At 38.8% G+C, this 23,561-nt stretch overlaps 1 protein-coding gene across 1 annotated transcript; it reads right to left on the bottom strand.

Moving 5' to 3' along the window:
- Positions 1-4,350: 4,350 nt before the first annotated feature.
- LOC130572635 (guanine nucleotide-binding protein G(t) subunit alpha-3-like) lies at positions 4,351-23,260 on the bottom strand. Its single transcript, XM_057364460.1, has 8 exons — positions 23,257-23,260; positions 21,324-21,366; positions 17,219-17,360; positions 13,637-13,794; positions 9,802-9,930; positions 5,629-5,758; positions 5,273-5,426; positions 4,351-4,591 (listed from the first exon to the last, which is right to left on the bottom strand). The coding sequence occupies exons 1-8, from the start codon at positions 23,258-23,260 to the stop codon at positions 4,401-4,403; spliced, it is 951 nt and encodes a 316-aa protein (XP_057220443.1). The 3' UTR covers positions 4,351-4,400.
- Between the last annotated feature and the right edge of the window lie 301 nt (positions 23,261-23,561).

The raw sequence follows: 23,561 nt of genomic DNA, 5'->3' as shown, positions 1-23,561 counted from the left end.
GCCCCAGAAGTGTTGTACAAGTGTTTTCTCTACSTCATGTGGCTTTTCAGAGGGAAATTTATTTAGAAATTCAGATGACTTAGAATATGAAAAACACTGACTGAAAAAGAGCACTAAAGAAAATTATTTTTTATTCCAAAGAAGAGGCTTAAAATATTTTTATAATATTCTAGATGTCATTTTATTTTCATGAAAGTTCTACTTTCTGTCTCTAACTAATAGCTTCCTTTTTTTTTTCTAATGGAAGAATTCCTGTTTTTTTTTTTTTAACTGTTCTTTATTCTACACACTAAATTGAAATGCATTAGAGTAAACAAAAAGACACATTATTCAACGGGGTCATTATTGATCCCATGTAAAATAAAAACAAGGAAAGAGAGAAGAAAATAAATGAAGACATTTGCCCACACATATACAGGTGGGAGTTCTCAAAGAGACAATCTAAAAACTAACTACTAATTGCTGTTCTATTACAAATACAACATACAGTGAACACCAATTTTTAACAGAACTCCTAAACAAGGTCATATTGGCTTTTCAAAAATAACACAAGAAGATATAAAAATGTTATAAGATCAAAATAATAATGAGGAAGAAGTACCCCCTTTAGTACATCATGTTATTGATGCTATGCAGAACAATCCAGAAACATTTAATTCATGGTGGGCTCTGACCAAAAGGGGATTTGAACTCAGTGTCGTGACATCTACGTGGTGAGTGCAGATAAAAAAACAACCAACTGCCCACTTTACAGGTAAAAAATACACTTAAGAGAGACATTAAGCCTTCCTTTTTGCAAATCTCTATTTTTAACTGGAATGAACACGATGTCCCCTTAAGCTTCAGCTCTACCACAGCTTCAATCAACACAGCAACTCATAAAAATATCCTCGGATCTACTACGTTCTTTCCCCTCATAAACTAAATAGAGTATCAGTCTGTCTCACTCCTCTCTACACATCCTGCTATCACAAAACCACCCACTGAASAGTCCTGCTAGGTAGCAAATTGTAGTTTTGTATCTTTTGAGTAAAATCTCATGAGAATGCATCTCATAGCTGAATAATTTAATTTTGCAGCTCCCCGCTCCTGTGTGGACAGGGTTTGAACTCAAGGGTGAGCACAGTTAACAGGTTTGATCAGTGTGTGCAGCACAAAAGTGCCCTTTGATCTTCWGCCTCAGAGGATTCTCATATGTGCTACTTCAGAATTTGTGATTTGTTTTGAATGGCTGATAGCAAGGATAAGAATTTCACAATACCCATCATCAAAGTCTCACTGTCCTGTGATTAATATGTCATTTTCATGTTTTTAAAATGTTACACAAAGGGGCTGTATTTATGGCAGGTTTTCTACGGTGTTACAAAAACTGCTTTTGGAACATGTAATGCATCATACAGGTACCCATTATAAGGAGGGTATATTACATTTTCTGAGTGTCTTGCTACTTTCATTCACACTAATCAGATTTATATGTCCCAGYGGATGAAAGAATGGACTGCAGAGAGTTTAATTCAATCTATTAAGACAAGTGGCTKACTCAGAGTTGAGAAGGAGCATGACCTCTCCTCATCAGTTTGTTCTTAGGGCCAGTGTAGAAAATCTTCTTGTAATCCTCAATGAGAAAAAGAAATTTTGGGTGTTTCTTGAGAGGTTTTCTGAGCATTTTGTCCCCAGTACAGCTTGTGTTCATAGAGCAGGTTTCAAACTGTGGGAGACACCTTTTGTTCATCATTCTCAGCTTATGGGATCTTAGTTCCCAGCTAAGGCAAAAATTGCAATTAGAGTTAGGGATTGGGATGATTTCTGATATTTAGTGCCTTTTCTAGTGCAGACACATTCCTGGGAAGATTTTCAGAAACTTCTGGCTCTCTTTTCTCTAGAATTCATGTTTCATGTTTTCAACTGGTCTCAAAGATTTCCTTACCTTGTAAAAAATCCTGTTTTCAACAAAAATGTGTGTACATAGAAAAGGATGAAAAGTCACCATGTGCTAAACCATATGGCAGATATCCACTCTTCTTCCTGTCCTCCAGGTACTGCCTGCTCACTCTAGTTCTCCCCACCCCTCACTTTTTGGCCCTTCCAGAGAATTTAGGACAAATTCAGTTTTCTGCAGGTCTGTATAGGATCAGACTGCAGCTGGGTGTCAGTGCAGGTTTGGCCCTGCTSATCCTGGGTTGGTGTCTGAATCCATCAGCTCTGTGACTCCACAAGGAGCATTCAGAAATCCTTAATGACCTTAAGGGATTAACCARGCTTGGGAAGAAAGTGATCCCGCTCTGTCTGTGGGGTGACCCTGCCCAAGCAGGTGCAGGTGACMTGGGTGTCCCTCTGGGCCATTTCCCTGCCTCCCTCTGTGTCTGTCACCAGAAATGAGGGGGATCATGGGGCTGCACTCCTGTATCAGCTTTGAGGCTGTGCTCTAAAGCCTGTTCCACTTCTCAGGCATTTGTTTGAAGAATTTATTTGAGATATGTTTATTCATGGATTTCTTTCTCAAAGGCCTTGGCTTTCATTATGCTATCGAGGCATCAGGAATTAATGTTGATGTCACCATAGTTCAAATTATTAATTTTAAATTAGATTTATTGCTGGAAATGAATCCAGATTCCTTACCACTGGAAATCCATTACTTTCAAYGCAAACATGAAATTAATCAAGTGAAGCACTACAAGTCAGGCAGCAGCAGAAATCCAGRCAATGTAAAATTTATTTTCGCTCTTCACTTCCCACTTCTGTTGGGAGACCTACRCACCCTGATGATCCTGCTCATATGGAGAGCTTGCAGGATGCTGTTTTCAGTGGCCAAGTGTCCTATTCTGAATAGATTTACCAGAACACGGGGAGTCTATTGACATATAAAAACATATTTAAAAAAAAAAAAAGGAACAAAGGCTGAATAAAACCCTTCACCAATGATTCTATTTAAAACATGAGTGTTATTTCAAAACTAAATTACAAAATTCTGTTGAATAATTTTGGAACTCTGTCATGCTCTAGCTTCAGCTGGCAACTAAGAACCACMCAACCTCTTGTTCACACACACCAAACCCTGCAGTGGGATGGGGAAGAGAATGAGAAATGTCCACAGGTTGGTATTAGAACACTTTAATAATGGAAATGAAGTAAAATATAATAATAATATCAAYAATAATAGTAAGCACTSCTGAGGAACAGCTAAACCATCAGCATGTTGTCATTATTCCTATATTAAATGCAAGACTCAGCACTGTGACAGCTACTAGGAAGAAAATCAACTCTATCCCARCTGAAACTAGGACAAAGTCTCATTCTGTTTAAAATAGTCACAAATTTTCTGGAGCTAGCCACAGCAAATCAACAGAAGCTAAGGGAGAACAGTTCTGCATTAACAAATTTTTTGTGTAGAGAGCAGATCTCTGTGCCAAAGTCCCCAGGATGTGTTTTTGCCATGAGAACTGGTGGGTTTGCATCTGCTCCGCAGTGGTAGAAGTTGCTGCTGCTATTCCTGTTTAGTTGCAGGATTATTAATCATAATTTTAAAAAAGTCTCATCTTTAATTGTAAACCAAAAAAATGTTTCAACTTGTCTTTGTAGTTTGTGCAGGAACTGAGAGTTATTATATTTTTTTTCTCCTTAAGGGTTTACAAAACTTGCCTCCATCTCACGGTGCTTAATTTTTCTCAAACTGGGTAGGAGCATTTGTCAATTTTGTACGTGTGCAGTTTTTATGTGCATGTCCCTCAGATCTTCTAACAAAACAGGATAATCAAATATTCCTATTTGCACTGCTCTTCATCATGCACCATCTAAGTCTGGGGATTTGCCTCTGTTGAACAAATGGCATGTCATTTTTAGGTGTTTATGCAACATGAATACAAAAYATAACATAAATTATGTATTGATGCTGTTTAATGCTATAGTTTTCTTTAAGCATCAGTAATAAATAAAAGTCAGTTTTCTGTTAAATATTATATTTTTTCACTCAATCCCAAGGAGACACAGGATGCTGAGGTGTCCCCAGTTTCCTGGGAAGTGCTGATTGCCTGGTYTAGTGGAAGATGTCACTGACCATGGCACAGGGGTTRGAATTAGATGWTCTTTAAGGTCTCTTGCAAACCAAAGAATTCTATGGATCTATGAAACTGATTTAAATAGGAATGTCACTTTGATTCCAGTAGGATTTATCAGCACCTGRCATCTTTTTGGAACAGGAACCATTTTTTCAATCTTCTTATGATAWATGTAAAGTGTGTGTTGGTCTGCAAAGCTCAGGATGTACCCAAAGGTCCAACTGATGCTAATGGGTGCCTAATTGATATTGTTTCTTACCTAGAGGGTTTTTTTTTTTAATTTCAGTCAGCATGTCAGATGAAGAGAGGAAAGTGGACTGAGGCTTTGAGCAAGGGAATGAAGGGTTAGAAAAGCCCACAGTCTTTCAGATTTTCTTTGATTATTATGTCTGTGACTGCATCAAAAACAAATTTGACATTCTGGGTGTCCGTGGCGCATGTCAGGTGACAATAAATCTCTTTGTCTTGTTTCCTTATGTTCAAGTCTAGAAATTGTTTCTTGATGTAATTTGCAGCATCTTCAAATGTGTTTTGTCCTAGTGGAAAGAAAAGTAAAAGCAAAAAAGACACATTTTCAAATGGTACTTCCTTACAAATGCAAAGACACAGAAATAATGTTTTCTGCTTTTTCCCCTTTTCTTTCTATTCAAATTAACTTCATGCATTAAAGTATGAAAATTTTGTGTCTAAACAGGTTTTCCTCTGACAATTTCTGACATAGTCTTATATACTCTCCCACGTCAGCTGGGAACATCTGGTGGTTTTTTAATTTCCAGTAGACACTACTGTGACATAGAAAGAGAGACAGACTTCCCTTATGGAATGAGTTCTTAAAATAGGGACAAAAATCTTGGATTCGGTTGTGGTGAGTGTGTGAATGATAAGACACTGACTGGCACTGAAATATTGGCTGAGTCCATCACAGAACACTTCWRGCATCTGAAAYTTCTGGTTTGCTCAKTTTCCTYTAYCACCAATGGACAGAAATAAGCATYTCCAGGGARAGATATGAACCCACCCAAGGATAAACATGGTGAGTGGGTGAGAGGAGTTGAATTCTGGCCATGTCTGTCTCATACCATTCTTTCATGAGATGTTAGATGASATGTTTAGTATTTAAAGGCTTATATATAGGTGGCCTGAGTCAGTCTCAGTGTTTTATGCATGTCCTACACTAAACATCTGAATGTGTTTTCTCCTGAATGCTTCTAACTCACCATCATACTCAGGAAAGCAGATATTCAGGTGAACTTTTGTTATTTTCTCTTGAAAGAGGTCTTTTTTGTTTAGGAACAGCACAATGGAGGTGGCTGCAAAGCACTTATGGTTGCAGATGCTGTTGAACAGATGAAGGCTTTCGTGCATTCTGTTCTGTTGAGATGYAAAAGGTAAACATGAGACTGACAAATCTCATCCCCATATGTCATTTTTACTGCAATGTTCTTTACTGGAAAGAGCCAATACACTGAAATGGCCTTTAAATGATTACAGAGAACGGGAATAGTTCTGATATGCCTTCAGAGAGTACATTAAAACCTAGAAGCAAAGAGGGCTCTTGTCTGTTCTGACTCACCACTTCTTTATCTTCCACCAGAACCATGTCATAGGCACTGAGTGCAGCACAGAATATGATGCAAGTGACTCCTTCAAAGCAGTGAATCCACTTCTTTCTCTCTGATCGCTGTCCACCCACGTCAAACATCCTTTGCAGAAAGAATAACATATGCACAATGTAAAGCACTAATGAGGATCTAGTCATGATTTTAATGCACAGGGTTCAAATGGAGATGGGTGGCAAATATCCAGCTTTTCCAAATATTGATCTGTTTCTATCCCAACAGGTCAAGGAGTGCTGTGTGTTGTTATTCATAGCTTTGAAGTGAGTATAAAATGAAATATAAATAGCTGCATGAAAGAAAAATATTCAGTATTTTCAGGTGGCTCTCCATGTTGAGGAAGTGGGCTCAGTGCTGGACTAAGATCTGCAGGCAAGGATTTAYTGAGGGCAGAGTTCTGAGACATCAACAGAAGACCCTCAAATCCAGTGTCATTTGCTACTTCATGGTTGTGCTTGCAGGGAACTGACACATTTATCAATAAGGATATGTCAGTCATGGATTGACCCCCTGGCTGTGTATAAACAGATTTTGCCATCTGCTCCCTGCCCTGGTGTGATCACTGGGCTCATAGCTCACTGCATAACCTGCATCACCCCTTTGGAGGGTCTCTTCTGTGCCATCTCAATATCTGCCCTTTAAGCAGCAGTTCCTGGAGAGCAGAAATCCCTTCCTTTGTGCAGAGGGAATTGCAGGGCTGCCCTTCTCTTTCCTTCACTGCATTAAATTCCTTCTGCCTTCACCAGGAATTGCTACTGCCTTTGGGTAGYGTCATATGAACTTTATATGGACTCCTGGTGGAATCCAAAGCTGAGCACACCCAGTTTGGTCCTGGTAAGGGYCCAGCTGAGCTGGAGGTGTCATCAAAGCCACCCCTGTCCTGCTTAGCCCTGGCTCCCAAAACTCCCCTTACATTTATAGGGCTTTCTTTTCACTATTTTTTTCTGAAACAAAAAGTGCCAAACTTGAAGATTTTTCAAGTGCATCAGAAAGCAGGGAAAACATGAAAAATCAAATTTATGCTACCCTGAGGTTTTCTGTTTCCTAGTGTGCATGATGACTTTTCCCTCTGCTGCCTGTTGTTGAAGTTAATACTGTAAAACCTAATCCCCTGYTGGATTACCCCTTCCTTCAAGAATRTGCATCAGATCCTKCAGTATCTGAAAATTAAACACTACTCAATTCTTATAGCAATGTATGTAATGGGATTCAGCAAGAAACAATCATGTCAGAAGTAAACAGAGCAAGAATAATTTGCTTCTGAAACATTGTTTTTTGCAGTATCTAAATCCTCTGTTTCCTTCACCATCATCAGCGCAGCTGATGTCAAAAAATGTTATTTTTTATAATTTTTCATCCTTCTTAGAAAAAAAATGAAACRCTTTCCAATGCTTATAATGAACTGTTTCTGGGGCTAAGGAGTAATCAWTTTTTTTTTCTGGTACATTTAATCTTTTTGATTATTGGGTGTCTATAAAAATGAATTATTTAGGAAATCAGGAAGCTGTTGTGGAGCAAGATTTTCATAACATAATAATAATAATTTTCCAAGCATATCTTCAGTGAATTCAGAAGGTCTGCTGAAGAGTGGGGCCAGTGCAAATAAAACATCTTGACTTTTATCTGTGATTAGTGCCCAAAAGTCACCTGCCATTACATGCCTTTCTTGATTTGTGGTGCATAACTCGGAAATCAGGATTAAGGCAAGAAAAAAATAAAATAAGCTTCAAAATTTAGTCTTCAAGAAAGTTYTGTTTCATCATCCACAATCATATGAATCAGTATTCATTTCCTGTGAGCTTTTAGCATATGGTTCTTTGAGTATTCATGAGGAGTCAGCTAAAAAGGCCAGAGACAATGCTTATGGGCAGTTTTGGTTGTATTAACTTTAGTTTGCTTCAGTCTTCTCAACCCAGAGCCTAAGACACACATGTGAAACCAAAGTCCCTCCAAGAATGGTAGAAAATTAGGTGATCTGCTTCTTTTACTAAGATAGTCAAAGTTAGTCTAGAAATCTCTATATTTTAAAGGAACTGCCCCAGAAAAAAACATAGCTGATGATATAGAATTAGCTATGTGTTCACTCAGTGGTGTACACAGTGAGGCCTAAAGTGAAAACTAAAATAAGTCTTGGATTTCTCAAACTCTTCCTAAGACACCAATAGAAAGAATGATAGAAGAGGACCTATGAACCTTCTTTAAAAAACATTTAAATATGCTCTGAGGTCTAAGTCAACATTAGTGAAATAAATTGAAGAGCACATGAAAGATAAATTGCACTAAACCAGCAAAGTCATTGCTAAAYAAGGACCAGATAAAACCTGATGTTTTTTGTTCAACTCTAATTCAGTTCCTTGGAGCAGCACTGGGTTTTAGAATTTTACTGCACAGATACAGAACGTATTCTGCCTCATTCAGCTCAGTAAAGGACAAGTGTTTAGTGAACGAGGCATCTGTTCATAGGGTTTTGTGCATGTGTGGTTTGTGACCTGGAGCCCCASCAGCACATCAGCCAAAGCTCACTCTGAATGTGGGTTCCTCTCTTTGTGGATGTTCCTGTGGTGCTTATCAACCTTGGTGCAGAGACATCAGGATCCTCCAGCTGTTTGTATTGCTATGGCAATACAAAGTACCAGTAAATGGATGGTTTATTTGGATTTATAATTGTTCTGCACCATTTCAGCAGCTCAAACCCCTCAAATTACTTTGTAGTGATTTTACCCAATATTACTGAACTGCCTGAAACCACCAATGAATTTACTCACAGAACACCACTGTGATGCATAGCAGAGAGGGKAAAAAAAGTGCGGATTTTGTTTGTGGTGGCATTAAGAGCCTTCCTCTTCTTTGCAGGCACTTGGGTAACTAAACCCTCAGAAGTGCCACATTTCAGCTAAACCTAAACACTAACGCTGATATTCTCATGTCAGGACTGACAGCACCCCTGTCAATGAGGATTTTCACTCTGATGGTTTCTTTCTCCACCCTAAATTAATTTCTTACATGAGCTACGATGGAAACTGAAATTCAAATTTCCAGTGCACAAATCTGTCTGGAAATGTCAATCAGAGAAAAAGAAATATCTATGACACTGCAGTGTAGCATGTGTGGACAAGTTCTGAATTTTCACAAGTGACCAAGATATTAGTAGGCCATAATCATTTATTTGTAAGACATTTACTTCTGAATCTCATTTTGTATGTGCAATCTCTGTTGTGTCAAAGCATCTGTGTGGTAGCATAGATAGTTTGGGGAATGTTTAATTGGAACATGAGGAGAAGGAAAGAAGCCAAATGAAAAACTTAAAAGTTGTAATCCTCATGCTTTATAAATCTGTCTGTCTCTGCCGGCAGTTTCTTGTCTAGACTGCATTCCTCAATACGAGTCCCAGCCTTTAAATTAAGAATTAAATGGATTTCAGTCCACAGAGAAAAGCATTATAGAACACTGAAACTRCCATAATTCATTCAAATCCATTTTCATGTGCAATTAGATGTTTTTAATTGGTTCACCAAGCATAACAAAATCTTGAGTATCTCAAAGTGCAAAATATTTCAGTCACATTTCTCAGAGGGATTATTTTCAAATTTTTTTTTCCAAACATTTGGTTTTCATCTTAAATGAGCATGAAGGCATGCATGATAATGCTGAAATTTCCCATGGGACAGAATTTTTTTTTTTTTTTTTTTGCCAACAACTGTAGTTCATTCCAGTGCTAAGAGCAGTTATTTCCATTCTCAAAAGAAGAGTGAAAGGTTGAGAGTGCATGCAAATTGGAGACATTAAATGTTTTTGCATGCTGTTAWGGACATTTAAGTAGGCAAATTTCATAAATGTCACAATTATTCAAATGGCAGGATATAACTGATGCTTTTTAGACACTTACATATGTAAGAATGTCCTTTCAGACCCTGATATTCTGTGACCTGTTCATAATGGCCCATTATATCCTCAAAGCTGGAATACTGATAGCAAAATACCTTGCTTTTTTTGGCTTTGTAAAAAAGTTAAATAAGAGTGGATTCAAGGATATCACAATGGGATTATCTGTGTTATAACAGGTCAATACCTTTGGAAGGAAAAAACTTGAGGATAAACTCCAAGAACACTGTCAAATAGAGCTTTCATACCTGAAGTTCAAATCCTTGAAGGAAAACTGGGTCTCTATGATTCCAGTAGTCTGCACTCGGGAGTGCAGCACATCTTGCTCAGTAGGGACATAGTCTGGCAGTGCCAGCCTGTCCAAATCGTTGAGGTAACTGAGGAGAGTGAGAAAGAAACAGTGTTAGGTGAATTCAAAAAGTGAAATATCCATTGCATTCTCACTCCACAGTGAGCCACTTTTAAGTGTGTCATGTAAATTACAYATTTAAATACATTATTGTCAGTTTTTAGTTCCACAACTTAGTTCCACAAATGTGAGCCTTTCTTCTAATTTCTTTTTTCTTGGATAGAAAAGTATAATTTAGTTGCAAATAAGAAACATCTTTCTGAGAATTGCAGCTAAGGAAAATCCTTATTTTCTTCAGGAAAAAACAACTTGTCAAAGGGGTTTCGGTCATTTTCTCTCAGCAAGTGGGAATTGCTACCCCAGGGGAAGAACCACAAGCAGATGTATAAGGAATCACCTGAGCCTGTCTGATTGCAAAAGCATTTCCCCTCCTAAGTGAAAGGGAGGGCATTATATTTTAGAGGAAGTCACTTTTAAGGGTTGTTTCCCCTGTAGACCTCTCAATTTATGAGAAGAAGGTAGATGGTGCTTTCAAAATATATATATCTTTTTAATAAAAACCGAGAACTTCCCTGAAGCTGAGGATCCCTGGGTTAGTATTCTGATAAGCTCCTGGAAAAGCATGGATTATCTGCCTTTATTTCTGGCATACAGAGATAAAATCTGCATGAAATGAGAACCCAAACCAGATCTTTGAAGCTTGTTTTTAAGGGTCCAACCCTTCTCTCTCTTCTAGGGGCACACAGCTTGAAATGGCTGGACAGAGCCTCTGAMTCCTACTGGCTGGTCTGGGAATTTGTGTAAAGAGGTTATGAATCGAAAAAAGGAAAAGAAAAGGTGATGCCTGAGTAACTTCCTACATTTTAACTACTAATATTCAAATAAAGAACAAAGCCAAAATTACATACAATATCTGAAGYATTTTGTGTCTCAGTTGGCACCTTTCTATTTGTAGCATCATGTCTCTGACAAATAAAATTGTGTCTCTAATGTCTGTTAGGCTCAATGCCTTCTTTTTTCCTCTGTTCACTGTCTGCCCAGCAGGAAAATTTGCTGGTCAGTTTAACCAGAATCTTCCAGAAGAAACCTCACAGCTCATCATCCTTGTCTGCAATATTTACTAGATCTTTAAGTTAAAAAAAAAATGGAAGAATAAAATGAATTTAAGAGAAATAAAATCTTTTAAAAGCCAGAATATTTCATTTAGATATTTCCAAGTAATGATTGGAAATGGGATTTTCTTATTTTAAGTTGAATAAACTGTATGCAAGGAGTGTTGAAGCTGATCTGAGTAATTCCCATTGTTTGAGCTATGAAACAATCTGTTGGTGCGAAAAAAAATGCAATATATAGCTCTGTTTCTCTGAGCAGGGCCTGAGGCAAACTCATCTCAGCTCACCTTTGTGAAAGGCAGAAACAAAAGACATTTTGTTATTTGTAAAGCATATTAGCACTAAAATAAGYACTTGAATATAAAATGATGATAGTCCTTAGCCACAAATGCCTGAATTCAATGCAACACAGCCGATTGTAATTGCATGAAAAATTAGACCAAGTTAATTATCTAGTTAATGGAGCAAGAGAGGCAATTTCAGRCTCTTYCCTGAGCTGCAGGCAGCTCCAAAGGGAGAGTGCAGCCCATCTTCACTGGCAAAGGAGGGAATGTGAGCTGGTGGGTCAGCAAATGCTGGAATGAGGTGACAGCACTCCTACCCTGAGAGGCAAATGACTGAGCAGGAAAATGCACCACGTACTGCTGGAGCTATACAATGACATTTCAAATCACAATTTATAATYCAAATCTTGCCCCTTCCATTTTTTAAAAAAACAGAATGATGATAGCCATCATTCCATTTCAAAACAGAATTAGTTCCAAGTGAGTCTAAGGCAGAAATTCAACCCAAATTTGACAAGCGGGATTTTTCTGTTATTCAGAAGATTTCATTTTTTTTTCTTCAATTAAAACACACAAAGGAAAGGCAGYGATTAAACTTCATTAGCATGAATTACCAATGATAAAACCTCAGAGAAAATAACCTCAGAAAGTCAGAGTTTACACAGGATCARTCAATATTCTCTGTAGGACCTGATTCACAAGAGCTGACAAACAGGGTTTTGGGTCTAAAAGAAATTGAACTGCAGCATTAGATGTTTGATTGACTGTAGCTGACTTTGAACTGATCATTAGAAGCCCAGAGGCAAGGGCAAATATTAGGTTGATTTTAATGGTTCAGAGCCAAAGRCTAGAAATTTAGAAGCATCAGGTACCAAAACATGAAGACAGAAAATTGGCAGGATTTTCAAGAAATTAGCAGAAATGTTCAAGTACATGAAAAACACATCACTGTTGTTGTTTTAAAGAAACTTTAGAATAAATAATGCTGTAGACACAGTCTATATTAACCTCCTTAAATACTGAAACTATTGCAAGTTAAAATAGGACATAGACAATAACACTAAGAGGGAATTAATTTAGAATATTCTATCTTCTTTTTAGGCAACAAAACCTAATCTGCCAGGCATGTGTGTGCACAGTAGAAGTTAGCTGGTAAAATGTCAATTTTTTTTTTTTTTAATTCAAGAGGTGGTTTTCCTTTTTATTATTATGACTGGTTTGTGATGGGCTTTTAGTGATAGGAATGGGAGAGGGACCTGTCAGAAGGGGTATGTTAGAAAAAAATTACTCTGTATTATTCCCATAGAAATGCAACATTGCTATAAATTACTGCCAAATCAGGCACAAATCAACATGGGCAATATTTTCTTTGCTCAGGAATCTTGCAAAAGGTCTTCATTCTTGTTTGGAAGATATAAAGAGATGAAGAATTTTTAATATTTTCACAGCATATTCCCTGCAATTAGTGAACTATGGAGATCTCCAGGTTGTCTCCAGCTGTGCCTTTCTTCCCCTGCCATGCAGAAGGGACACCCAACACCTTGGGAGGTTTCACCCTGCAGGTGCCCTCAGCCTGCAGGAGGAGCTGCAGGAGCAGGGAAACCTCCCCATCCAGGTGTCAGAAGAGGAACAAAGCTGGAACAAACCTGTGTCCCAGTCTGGAGCCAGATCTGAGAGCTCTCAGAGGGCTCTGATCCACTGAAACCTCCCTCCATGGTGGGTGTGAGCTGAGTGAGGGCTGGAACTGCAAGAACAGGGACTCTGCCAGGGCTGAACTCACTGACAGTGCACTGAGATGTGCCCCAGGATCGTGATTCTTTTTGGGTCGGGGCTGAGCAGCCCTGGTCAGTCCCTGCCCTGTCTGGCACCTCCCAGGACTCAGAAGGAGATCTGGGGCTGTCAGGGCAGGGAGCAGCTGCAGCACCCCTGGCTCAGCTGGATGCTGAGGTGGAAATGGCCCGTGGAACACCTGTCCATGCAGCTGGGTTAGTTTAGAACAAAGTTTTCAGTTTTCCCAGGATTATATTTAGCAACTTTCAGTATATACAAGAATCACTTTAAATAAAACCTAAGCTGTTTCAAGTCAGCTTTCCCTCATTTTGTCAATCTTAGAAACACCCAGAGGAAGAATTTATTTTTTTTTAACCATTCAAACAAACTCACAGAAACAAACTGTTTTCTCTTGTTCCCTTCAGTTAAACATTTCAGATCTATTATAAACCTTAGCAACCCCCTGATTTTYCCAGGTGAATGGACAGTGATTTTCACAGGCTGTTCTGCACGAGGGACAGTTGCTGCAGCAGCAGCAGCCAGCTGTGGAACAGCTGGAATCACCTACTATGCTGCCGAGTCGCTGAGCTGGTACTCGGCTGCCCGAGCAAAGCAAGCCTGGGTGCCACCGTCACACCACAGCTGTTTGATGAGCTGCACCAGGTCAGAAGACATGCTGCCATCCTCCTGAGTCGTTGCCATGGCACACAGCTTCCTTTCATCTTCCTAAAGAGAAATTCCAGTAAATATTGTGCGAGCACATTGTGCCCCTTCACCTCCTTGAGGACGTGCTTGGTTTGTAATGAGTTGAAGGGGCAAAATTTCTCATTTTCAGGTTTTTTTTTTTCCAGGTAGCTGTGCTCGCCTGTGCATGTAAACACCTTTTTATAGGCTCACTTCCCTTTAGGTAGTGCCAAGGTTAGACTCAAATTGTTATACACAGAGCTTTCATCTTTTTGTTGTTTTGTTTTGTTCATACAAGGGCTCAGTTTTATCTTGCCACAGGCATTCATAAATAAACCAACTTGGAAGGAAGGCTTTTATATTAAGAGAGAGTGATAGGGTGTCAAAAATTAAATTAAAAGGACATTTAAAGTTAAAACTTATTATATCAGTGCAGAAATCTGTATCTAAATGTATTTTTTAATGTATTTGTAAGAAAATTAATTCTCGTTTTAAGCCATATGTGAGAAATGTGACAAAGTGAGTGTAACTAGTAAATGCATATCCCAAATGCGGGGAAGAAGAAACCTATAACAGAATAAAATATCAACTATTTAAAATGTATTATGCTGTAATTTCTTCCCTTTTTGTGAAATAAAAATAGATGGTAAATAAYCTACTTCATTAAAAATATTTCTTTTCAGTAGTTAAGAGCTTATGAGTGTACTGTAAATAAAGAGCATGATTAAAAGGGAGTCATTTGATACACTAAACAGCARTGGATAATTATAAAATAGAATTCCTTCCTAGTCATAGAAGTAGACAACCAAAGTGACTTGCAGTCAATARTTGCAAAAGTAGAAATGGATTCTGACAGACACTGTTTTGGCAGGGAGTATGTTTTATTCAAAACCAGGAAATATCTTCATGAAAATTTTWAACAAATTTATTTTAGGAATGTGCTATATCTTTATGTCTCAAGAGGAACTGCAGTTTATGGAAACTTTATAAAAGTCAGAGACAGTTAAAAATGAAGCACTGCATTTTTTTTTTTTTCTGAAAGAGAAATTGAGTAGGCATGGAGAAAAAAAAAAGCAAAAGAGAAAGTGAGTAGGCATGGAGAAAAAAAAAACAACACAAAATAAATGGGGGAAATAACCACTAGAAAATTGCCTTCACTGGAATGAGGGAGGGGGACAGAAGTATAATTGGCCTTGTACATCAAAGAGCTCCTTTTACACCCCCACCCCTCCTGCAGGGCTGGGATCAGCAGAAGGAGTCACRCTCTCCCGTGTGTGCCCCGCGTTCGTCTCCAGGGTTCATGCTGGTTCCAGATAAGAGCTGGAACGTTCTCTGCTTCAAGATATGAGGAATCACGTCACGATTGCAGCTCTCCACCTACCATGCTGGATTTGTAGGCTGAATGGCATATAGTGACCAGCCTTGAGCTCAGAGTTTCTCGGTGTAGAGGGTAAATGTTCATTGATTATTGTGCAAAAGGTGGCAGGTTTGGATTTTGGTGCTTACATAATAAAGAAAGATACCAGCAGATTGAACTTATCACCAACATGTTTTGTTTTTTTCTGGCATTTACAAAAGCTTCAGATGAATTTCATACTAAAAATAGATTGGAATGATGCTTTAGAAAGAAAAAATTAACTCCCTCCCCAGAACAGATGTTCTTTAAATTAAGCACTAAAGCCTTTTCAGTACCAGTAAGATCTATCTGCAGGCAGACCTGGAACATGGATAAGCACTTTGCTTTTGGGACCAAGATATTTCCAGTCCTTGAACTAGATGACTTTAAGAAACTAAACCAGGACCAGAATACAGAGCAAGAACAAAATCCAGCTGAAATCAAAGCTTATATAAAAATATTTCAAGCTCATCAATGGCTTATGATTTTATGGGAAATGTAACCTAAGTTTTTGAGATTTTTGGAAGAAAAGGTGATGTTTAGTGGCAATTCAAATAAATGTGACCAAAATTTCTATTTTGTCTAAAAGTCACATTCAGGTTGCTCATACATAGTTCTGGGGAAGGCTGGCACTGAAAATATTCTATACAGCTGCATTCAGCCATGCTCCTGGAGGCTTATTCTGCAATGACAGCAAGAGTGAGCTGACTGTGCTATAAAGGACAAACTTACAAAAGCTGTATTTTCTGCATTTGGTTATATAAAATGCTAAGAAATTGACTGGACTATATAACAAATTCTCCAGGCTGTGAAGTCCCTTGAAAAGAACATTTACAAAACTGGCATAGAGTGAACCATACAGATATCATAGAAAATTCAGCGGKGCTGAGAAAAGTGACTGAAACACTGGGGCACAGGGAGAATATATCCCAGTTACAGGTGGCAGAGTCTGCACCACGTAGTGGATATCATGGGCTGGGACACGCAGGACCTGTGGCCAGTGCTGCAAGGTCCAGCAGTGGTCACAGCTTGGGCCACACAGGATGGTTGATGGGTCCTTGTACAATCCATCACATTAACATGGGCATGTTTTCTTGTCACATTCATTTGAATGACTTGCATTTGTGGAAAATATTTGATTTCTATTTTGTCAAATGCCTGCATGAGCTTTAGTAACCTCYGAAGATTGTGTTTATCATTTTTTAGGTCAAAGTACCACATGTCATTATAATGAAATGTAGACTTCTGGAACAAGTAAAGCTCTTTCAGATAAGCAGATGTTATTTCCTCCAAGATAAACCTCGAGGGATTAGGCAGAATTTGCCAGAACTGGAATCAACTGATATTCTGACAGGCCTTTGGGGAATTCTCAGCAAGGTCTGAATTGCAGGCTGACGGACAAAATCCTTGCACAGAGAAGARATAAAGGATTTCTGTCCTTGAAAATCCAGTGTGATTGAAAGAAGACACAGGTCCTTCCTGAAGCTTTGCCTCCATGTGCCTGTGAGGACGACTTGTTGGCATTCCTTGTCGGCATTCCTTGTCCAGCGGGAGTGCTGGACTCCCTTCCCTGTGGTGCCAGCATGCCAATACTGCATCCACACAACAGGGAGGGCTCTGCTCCAGGAGCAATGCCAGGCTGAAATGCTCYCAATGTGTCTACATGACCTTTCCTTACATGGCTGAACCCCAAGGCTTGGTCATAAAAGGAAAATACTTTTTACATTTCCCAACAGCAATAAATAAGTGATTAAGTAGCTAAGAAAGGGTTCTGGGTTTTTTTTTTTTTTTTCTTCTTTTTCTGTTTCTTTTTTTTAATGTCTTTGAAAGTGGAACATTTCTTTTGGAAAAATCAAAATGGGAGTTTAGGCAAAGGTTAGTCCTCAGGAACCAGTTTTGAGAAAATGAAAATAAGTAAGGACATTTTGTCACAGGTAACTCAAATGGTAGTTGGTTTGCACTGTCTTAAAGAAAATACCAGACCCTCTTTGTCCTACTTGTTCATACTATTACGTTACCAAAAGAAAAGTGTYCCAATGCCTATTTCAAGAGAAAGGGTGTCATACTCACAATTCTAGCAGGGTTTTCATAACTGATTCCTAGCTTAGTCATTGCTTTCACAATAGCCAGGATGGACTGCACTGCGTTGCTGTAAACGATAGGTCTGAACTCCATGCGTTCCTCATAGGTGAAACCATCTTTATGGATGATCCTGGTGGAAAGAAAAACAGCAAAAGCTCTATTTTAAAAAAAGAAAAAAAATAAAAAGAAAGCAATGAAAAGCTGGATCAGGGACTTTTGTGGTCAGTGTGAAAAAGAACAGAATCCATTTGGTCCTCGGAAAAACATTTATCAGTTAATAAATGATAAATTTATCAACGGATTAATGGCTGATCTGCTTGTTCTGCTCGAACATGGAAACAGCAATTTCTCCATCTATGTGAGGTTAAATGTCTGCACCCAGTCAGTATGAACAGATGCTGTTTTACCCCATTGGTTAATTTAAGATAAAACATTATTCTAGAACAGGATCCAGGGCCATCCCTGTAGATATAGGGCAAGGTGCATTACTATACTTAGATCCCAAATCTTTTGGAAACTACAATGTTAGTCATGGGCTGTCACATTGCTTGTTTAGTCATTCTCATTTTTATCCACAATCTTAGCTAGATGGAAAAATTATTGCAAAAAGTGTTTCAACACTGTGAAGCACTTACCAAGAGAACAAGAATAAAGATCTTCTATTTTTCTTTATGTATCAGATACAGTTCCTAGTTTTAGCAAAGTCTTACTCTTATTATCTCCAGGCTTCAGAGACATACATTTTACAGCAGAGGGTAAAGAGCCTTAGTAATCAATTTCAGTAATTTAATTCTGACAGTGGGATTAAAATTTCATAATCCTCCTTGACTGGAGAATGGCATGTGGTTAAAGTTCTCCAAATCAGTGTGGAGATTATATCATGGCTTACAGACATATTTTTCCATGCATTGTGAGAAAGGATGAAATCTTCACYCATTTTGGCCTGGTGTGCTCTGAAGGAACAGACACTGAACTGCTTTGCCTGTTGCTGGAACCAAGGCTCTATCCTTCCTCACCTCACCTGGTCAGAGATGATGAAAACCAGGTTATTAAATATGGAATTTCTGGGATTTGGGGTTTGGTTTTTTACCCCATCTTGCCTGAGATACAGTCTGGACAGAGCTACCCAAGGGGCCAAGTCAGCTGTRCCAGAAAATAATTCTCTCACATCCACACACACAAAACCCAGATGACAACTGATGTGTCTTAACATCTCTCTGACTTTTGGATGTCAGAAAACTCAAAAGTTGCATGCTTGTTCCTGAAGGAATTGCATCTGTAGGAAAAAAAGGCTCTCTAAAATGCTTTCCCAATCACTTCTAGATCAGGCAAATCTTGAACTCTCTTTTGAAGCTTTGGGTTGTTGTTTTTGTCATGGATTCAAATGAATTCTGCAGGTTTCAAAGGAATCCTGTTGAACTTGGGAGCAGGAAAAAGGAGAACTCATGCAGCAGAGACCTCCCCATTGTATGGATGCAGCATTCTGGAGTTTTTATTCACAGAAGGAAGGATTCTCACAAGATACATGGCTTTGATTGAATCTCAACAGGCATGAAGAGTTATCAAATATTTTGCTTCCTTCTTTTCATTCACTGAATCATTTGTAGAAGCTTGCTACTGCTGACTTAGAGCACAGCACAGAGACATCTAGCTTGGTTTAAAAAAAGCTAGATCACATGTTGGAAATGAAGTAGTTAGAAGCATGGAGCTCCAGCAACTTTTTTTCCTTTTTAGTATTCTTGTAAGCAGCCTCATCTTTTTTTAGGGCCTTGCAGCGTATCTATAATTTGAGCATCAGAAGATGTTTTGCAAAGCTTAGTGGATGGATATAACTTTGAAATCTTCAGACTGAAAAAAATGAGGTGCATTAATTAGAAAATTRTATTAATAGAAGTAAAATCACCATGATTTTGGTAGAAAGTGTATTTTCAGCAAAATTATTTCTTTTGTTAGCAGCTATCAGTGTTCTTTATAAACTATTATGCTTCATTGAAAAAAAATATACCAACTGATATTGGGGGGGTTAACTGAAAAAAAAAATCCCTTTTAAAGAAGTTCCTTGTTGTGACAGAAAGACGAAAATTTATGTGAAAACCCACAATTTTTGTGAACAGTTTTCCTATAAAATAATTCATATTTGTGATCAAATTGACAGCTCATAAATGCACAAGTCTATAAATATAACTCTCAGCTTGGCAGTGTTCTTCTCCCCCTCCCCCATGCTGTTAAGGCTTATCAGCCTTCTTAAAGTTCTCAGTTCAGAGGAACATCTTTAATCTGCTCCTGCTCATGTACAGCTTTGAGCACAGTACTCCTCAATGGTTTGTGAATAGGAAGGGTCTCTTGGATGGAACTCAAATGAGAAATAAATTTATCTACTATTTAACTGGGAAAAAAGGGCTAGAACACAATTTGATGGATGGTCCTGAATCTCCTTTATTACAAAATGAACTGCTTAAATACCAGAAATTGTTTCTTATGACATAATATTTTTTTTCATTTAGCTCTTTAAAATGCATTGGTGAATATATTAAATAGGTAGGGGARCTTAAATTCAGAATAGTATTATTGATTTCATAAACAGGTTGCTTGATTTTTGAGGAAGAGATTGGTGTTTATGAAGTGGAATCAAACCTAAACAGCTGCAATCCCTSTGTAATTTTTTTCTGTATTTGGGCAGGTTTAGGAACCAGACCTGGACTCAGTCTATRAAAACAAAACCAGACACAACAGCAATATTTTATCAGGCTATGTARTAAAGGAGGACTATTGCTAACAGTGTAAGTATGGCACCTTGAACTTTGGTGGAATATTTATTTAAACCAGATGCATAATTAGCATTTTGGCTACCCACAAAAGAAAAACACGAGTTAATTTTGTTGTAACCTGTTTTACTATATGGAAAATATTGTGAAATTAAATTGTAAATGAGCACACRCACAGAGATTTGACCTTCCTCTGGTGCCAGGGCAAGTGAAGCTTTTGACTTCGGGCAGTGATGAACCTTGTTCACTTTAAACAAACAGCTACAAGTGTTCTTGCAGTAGATTCATGATGCACTCACAATACCTCCATAACCAGATACTCAGCCCAAATTCAAACAGGGGTTTCTGTATTTGAGCTGTTTTTGTTTTTGGTTTTTTTTTTCCGTCAGATTGATTATGGTATGGAAAATATTTCTGTTGATAATTTTCTTATAAAAAACACTTCTTACAAGTGTCCCTGCCCATGGTTTGATGGGTGGCAGATGCTCACTGAGAAGGCTGGTGGCTCAAGATGCCTGTGGGAGACCTTTTGAACCTTTGCAGGAGCTCTGGAAAAGAAAAATTATCTATAGAGGCCAATTTGGGGGGAAAAAACCCAATGAAACAACACAGAAAAAAACTAACCCCCCCCCCCAAAAAAAAACCAAACCCAGAAAGAATACTCTCTTTGTCCTATTGTACAATGTGAGTATTTCAATATTTTCTCTTGACATACAGTGAAATCAAATGAAATTAATAGGTACCAAAATAAAATTGAACAAAAAGGGATGATTCACATCATGTGTAATTAAACTGTGAACTACTTGCTGGAGAATGCTGTGGATCTAATTATTTTACATTGGTTAAAAAAATATTCAGGGGAAACACAGACATGAATTAACTGAGAGCTACTACAGGATGGTTCCTAAACCATGGATCATCAGACATTTCCAGGGTATCCAGCACAAGAATTTTGGCTTGTCCAGTCTGATGAACTTCTGCAAACATCCTTCATTGGGATCTGCCAGGGGGATCTGCCATCTCTGGCTGTCTCAAACAGGAGTGTTCCCACTACAATAACTCCCACCAAAGCCAAGCAAGAAGATTCCCTGATCGTCATGCATGGGCCCAGTGAACAATTYGGTAAATCAAATTTGATTACCAATCCACCTGTGTGCCTCGGTCACTCTGTGCTTGTCTTCATTGTGTGTTTGAATGGGAACTTGATTTGAATGATGTTTCTTTGCATTTTATTCAAATAAGCATAAATATTGTCATAAGACATCAGCTAGACAGCTTATACTACAAATACCAAATTCAACAGCTGATATGCATATTCAGATACTTACTTCATTTGCTTTACAATAGTGCTCTTTCCTGACTCTCCAGCACCTGCAGAAGGGGAATGTTGAGAAGATATGATTGATAGATGAATAAGAAGCAAGTATTAAAAATAACTCTGTGGAACACAGAATTTTCCATCTATGAGGAGAAATAGAGATGTTTTAGTTTCTCATTGTACTAAGTATAAACCCTCCCCAATGTCCATTTGGATTTGAAAAGAACAAAATCTAGGTAGAAGTGTTAATACTGAAAAAAAGGGCAGTTGAAGAGAAGTGAATATTCAGTCAATTAAGAAAAAAATACACAGTTTTTAATAATTTTTTTAAAGAAATAAAATATTGATATTATTTTGATTTCATCTCTAGCAGATGGGCAGAAAAACATGAACAAGGCATAGCCTCAGGCAGTATCCCATTTATTAYCTGATTTGCTCATTTAATGTGTATTATGACCTTTTGTAACCCAGGTGAGCCAGTTCCATGCCCTTTAGCCCCATGCCCATGAGCAACTGGAGAAACAAAGTGCAAAGATTTGCATGTGGGCTGGCTCAAAGGCAGCAAAAGTGCAAAAATCTTGAGCTGTTTTTTGTCTCTGCCCCACGGTCTGCTGCCGTGGAGTGTGGCTGGAAACCTGCAGAGCAGTGCAACAGCTCCAGATTGGGAATGGTTCTGCAGAAAAACCCCACAGCTGCTGAGGAGGAGCAGACATTTGCTTACACAGCCTGTTGCAAAACTGGGGCATAGGTTGGCCAAATTACACACAATTAATTTGCCTTCTTATCTCATGGAAAGTGTGTAATCACAATGCAAAGTGTCTCCGTTGCAAATCAATGAGTGACTATCATCTTTGGCCAGTGAGAGTGATGAGGGCTGGCAAGASCTGCCAAAAAAGAAATGGATTTTGRAAGCAYCTGAAGAGAGGATTTAACTCCTTGAATCCATGGGACAGGATTCACAGAATCAGATAATATGCTGTTCTTGCACAAGACACCCCAAGCATCACACCCTGCACCTGATCACATCYCATTCRGGCTTGGTGCTGTGACCTGGGRAGYTGTTCCTGTGCTCAACCACCCTCTGGGTGAAGAAACTTTTCCTGATATCCAACCTAARCCTCCCCTGACACAACTTCMTGCTCTTTCCTTGAGTCCTGACACWGATMATRAGAGTGAAGAGATCAGTGCCTGCCCCTCATGWGGGTGTTGAAGACTGCAGTGAGGTTCCCCCCTCAATCTCCTCTTCTCCAGGYTGAACAGACCTCWGCTGCTCCTCATAAAGATTCCTCTCCTGATCTTTCACCATCCTCCTGGCTCTCCTTTGGACACTCTAATAATGTAATTACTTTTTTTTTTATTGTGCTGCCCAAAACTGCACACAGGACTCAAGGTGACAAACTTTCATCATATTTTTAGGAAACTGCATGAATTATATTTTTCCCAGAATATGTGCTCCCTTTCCCAGCTGGAGATGCTGTGCCTGATGTCCCCAGGACAGGGTTGGCCCTCCTGGCTGCCTGGGCTGCCTCGTGTTCAACTTTCCACTGAGCAGCACCCCCAGGTCCCTTTTCCCAGCTCTGCTCTCCATTCTCTCATTCCCCAATCCATGCAGAGAGCCGGGGTTGCTCCATCCCAGCTGCAGAATCCGGCACTTGCCTTGGCTGAACTTTATAGAGCTGGTGATTGTCCATTGCTCCAATGTGTCAGGGCCTCTCTGCAGGGCCTCTCTGCCTTTGAGGGAATTGCCAACTCCTCCCAATTTATTTATCTTGGGAAACTTCCTTAGTATTCCTTCAAGTCCTGCATCCAAGCCATTTAAGAAGCTGCTGAAGAGAACCTGGGTGAGGATGGAGCCCTGTGGAACCCCACTAGTGACAGATCACCATCCTGATGTCCCCCCCTCACTGTAACCTTTGTGCCTGACCCCTGGGCCAGCTGCTCACCCATCGTGGAACTCKGTTATCCATGTGTGAAACGGACATTTTGTCCAGAAGGATCCTGTGAGAGAAAGTATCAAAAGTTGTGCTGAAATACAAAAGATTCATCACTGCTTTTCTCTGTGTAGATTACCTTTTCCTCTTGGTATGGTGTCAATACTTCTGACAAAAACACGATCCGAGGCCTAGGTTTTTTAACWAAGGACTTCTCAGTGAATGGAACAAACTGATTACAGACTTTACAAACACATTTTGYAAAGGTGAAAACATTCAAATGACAGGGATTAATTTACTCAAATGAATCACAAAAG

The sequence above is a fragment of the Malurus melanocephalus genome, unplaced genomic scaffold (assembly GCF_030028575.1).
Source record: "Malurus melanocephalus ecotype Western Australia unplaced genomic scaffold, MMel_1.1 scaffold_39, whole genome shotgun sequence".
In the NCBI taxonomy this organism is placed as follows: Eukaryota; Metazoa; Chordata; class Aves; order Passeriformes; family Maluridae; genus Malurus; species Malurus melanocephalus.
This window is presented reverse-complemented; position numbering and strand designations above follow the sequence as displayed.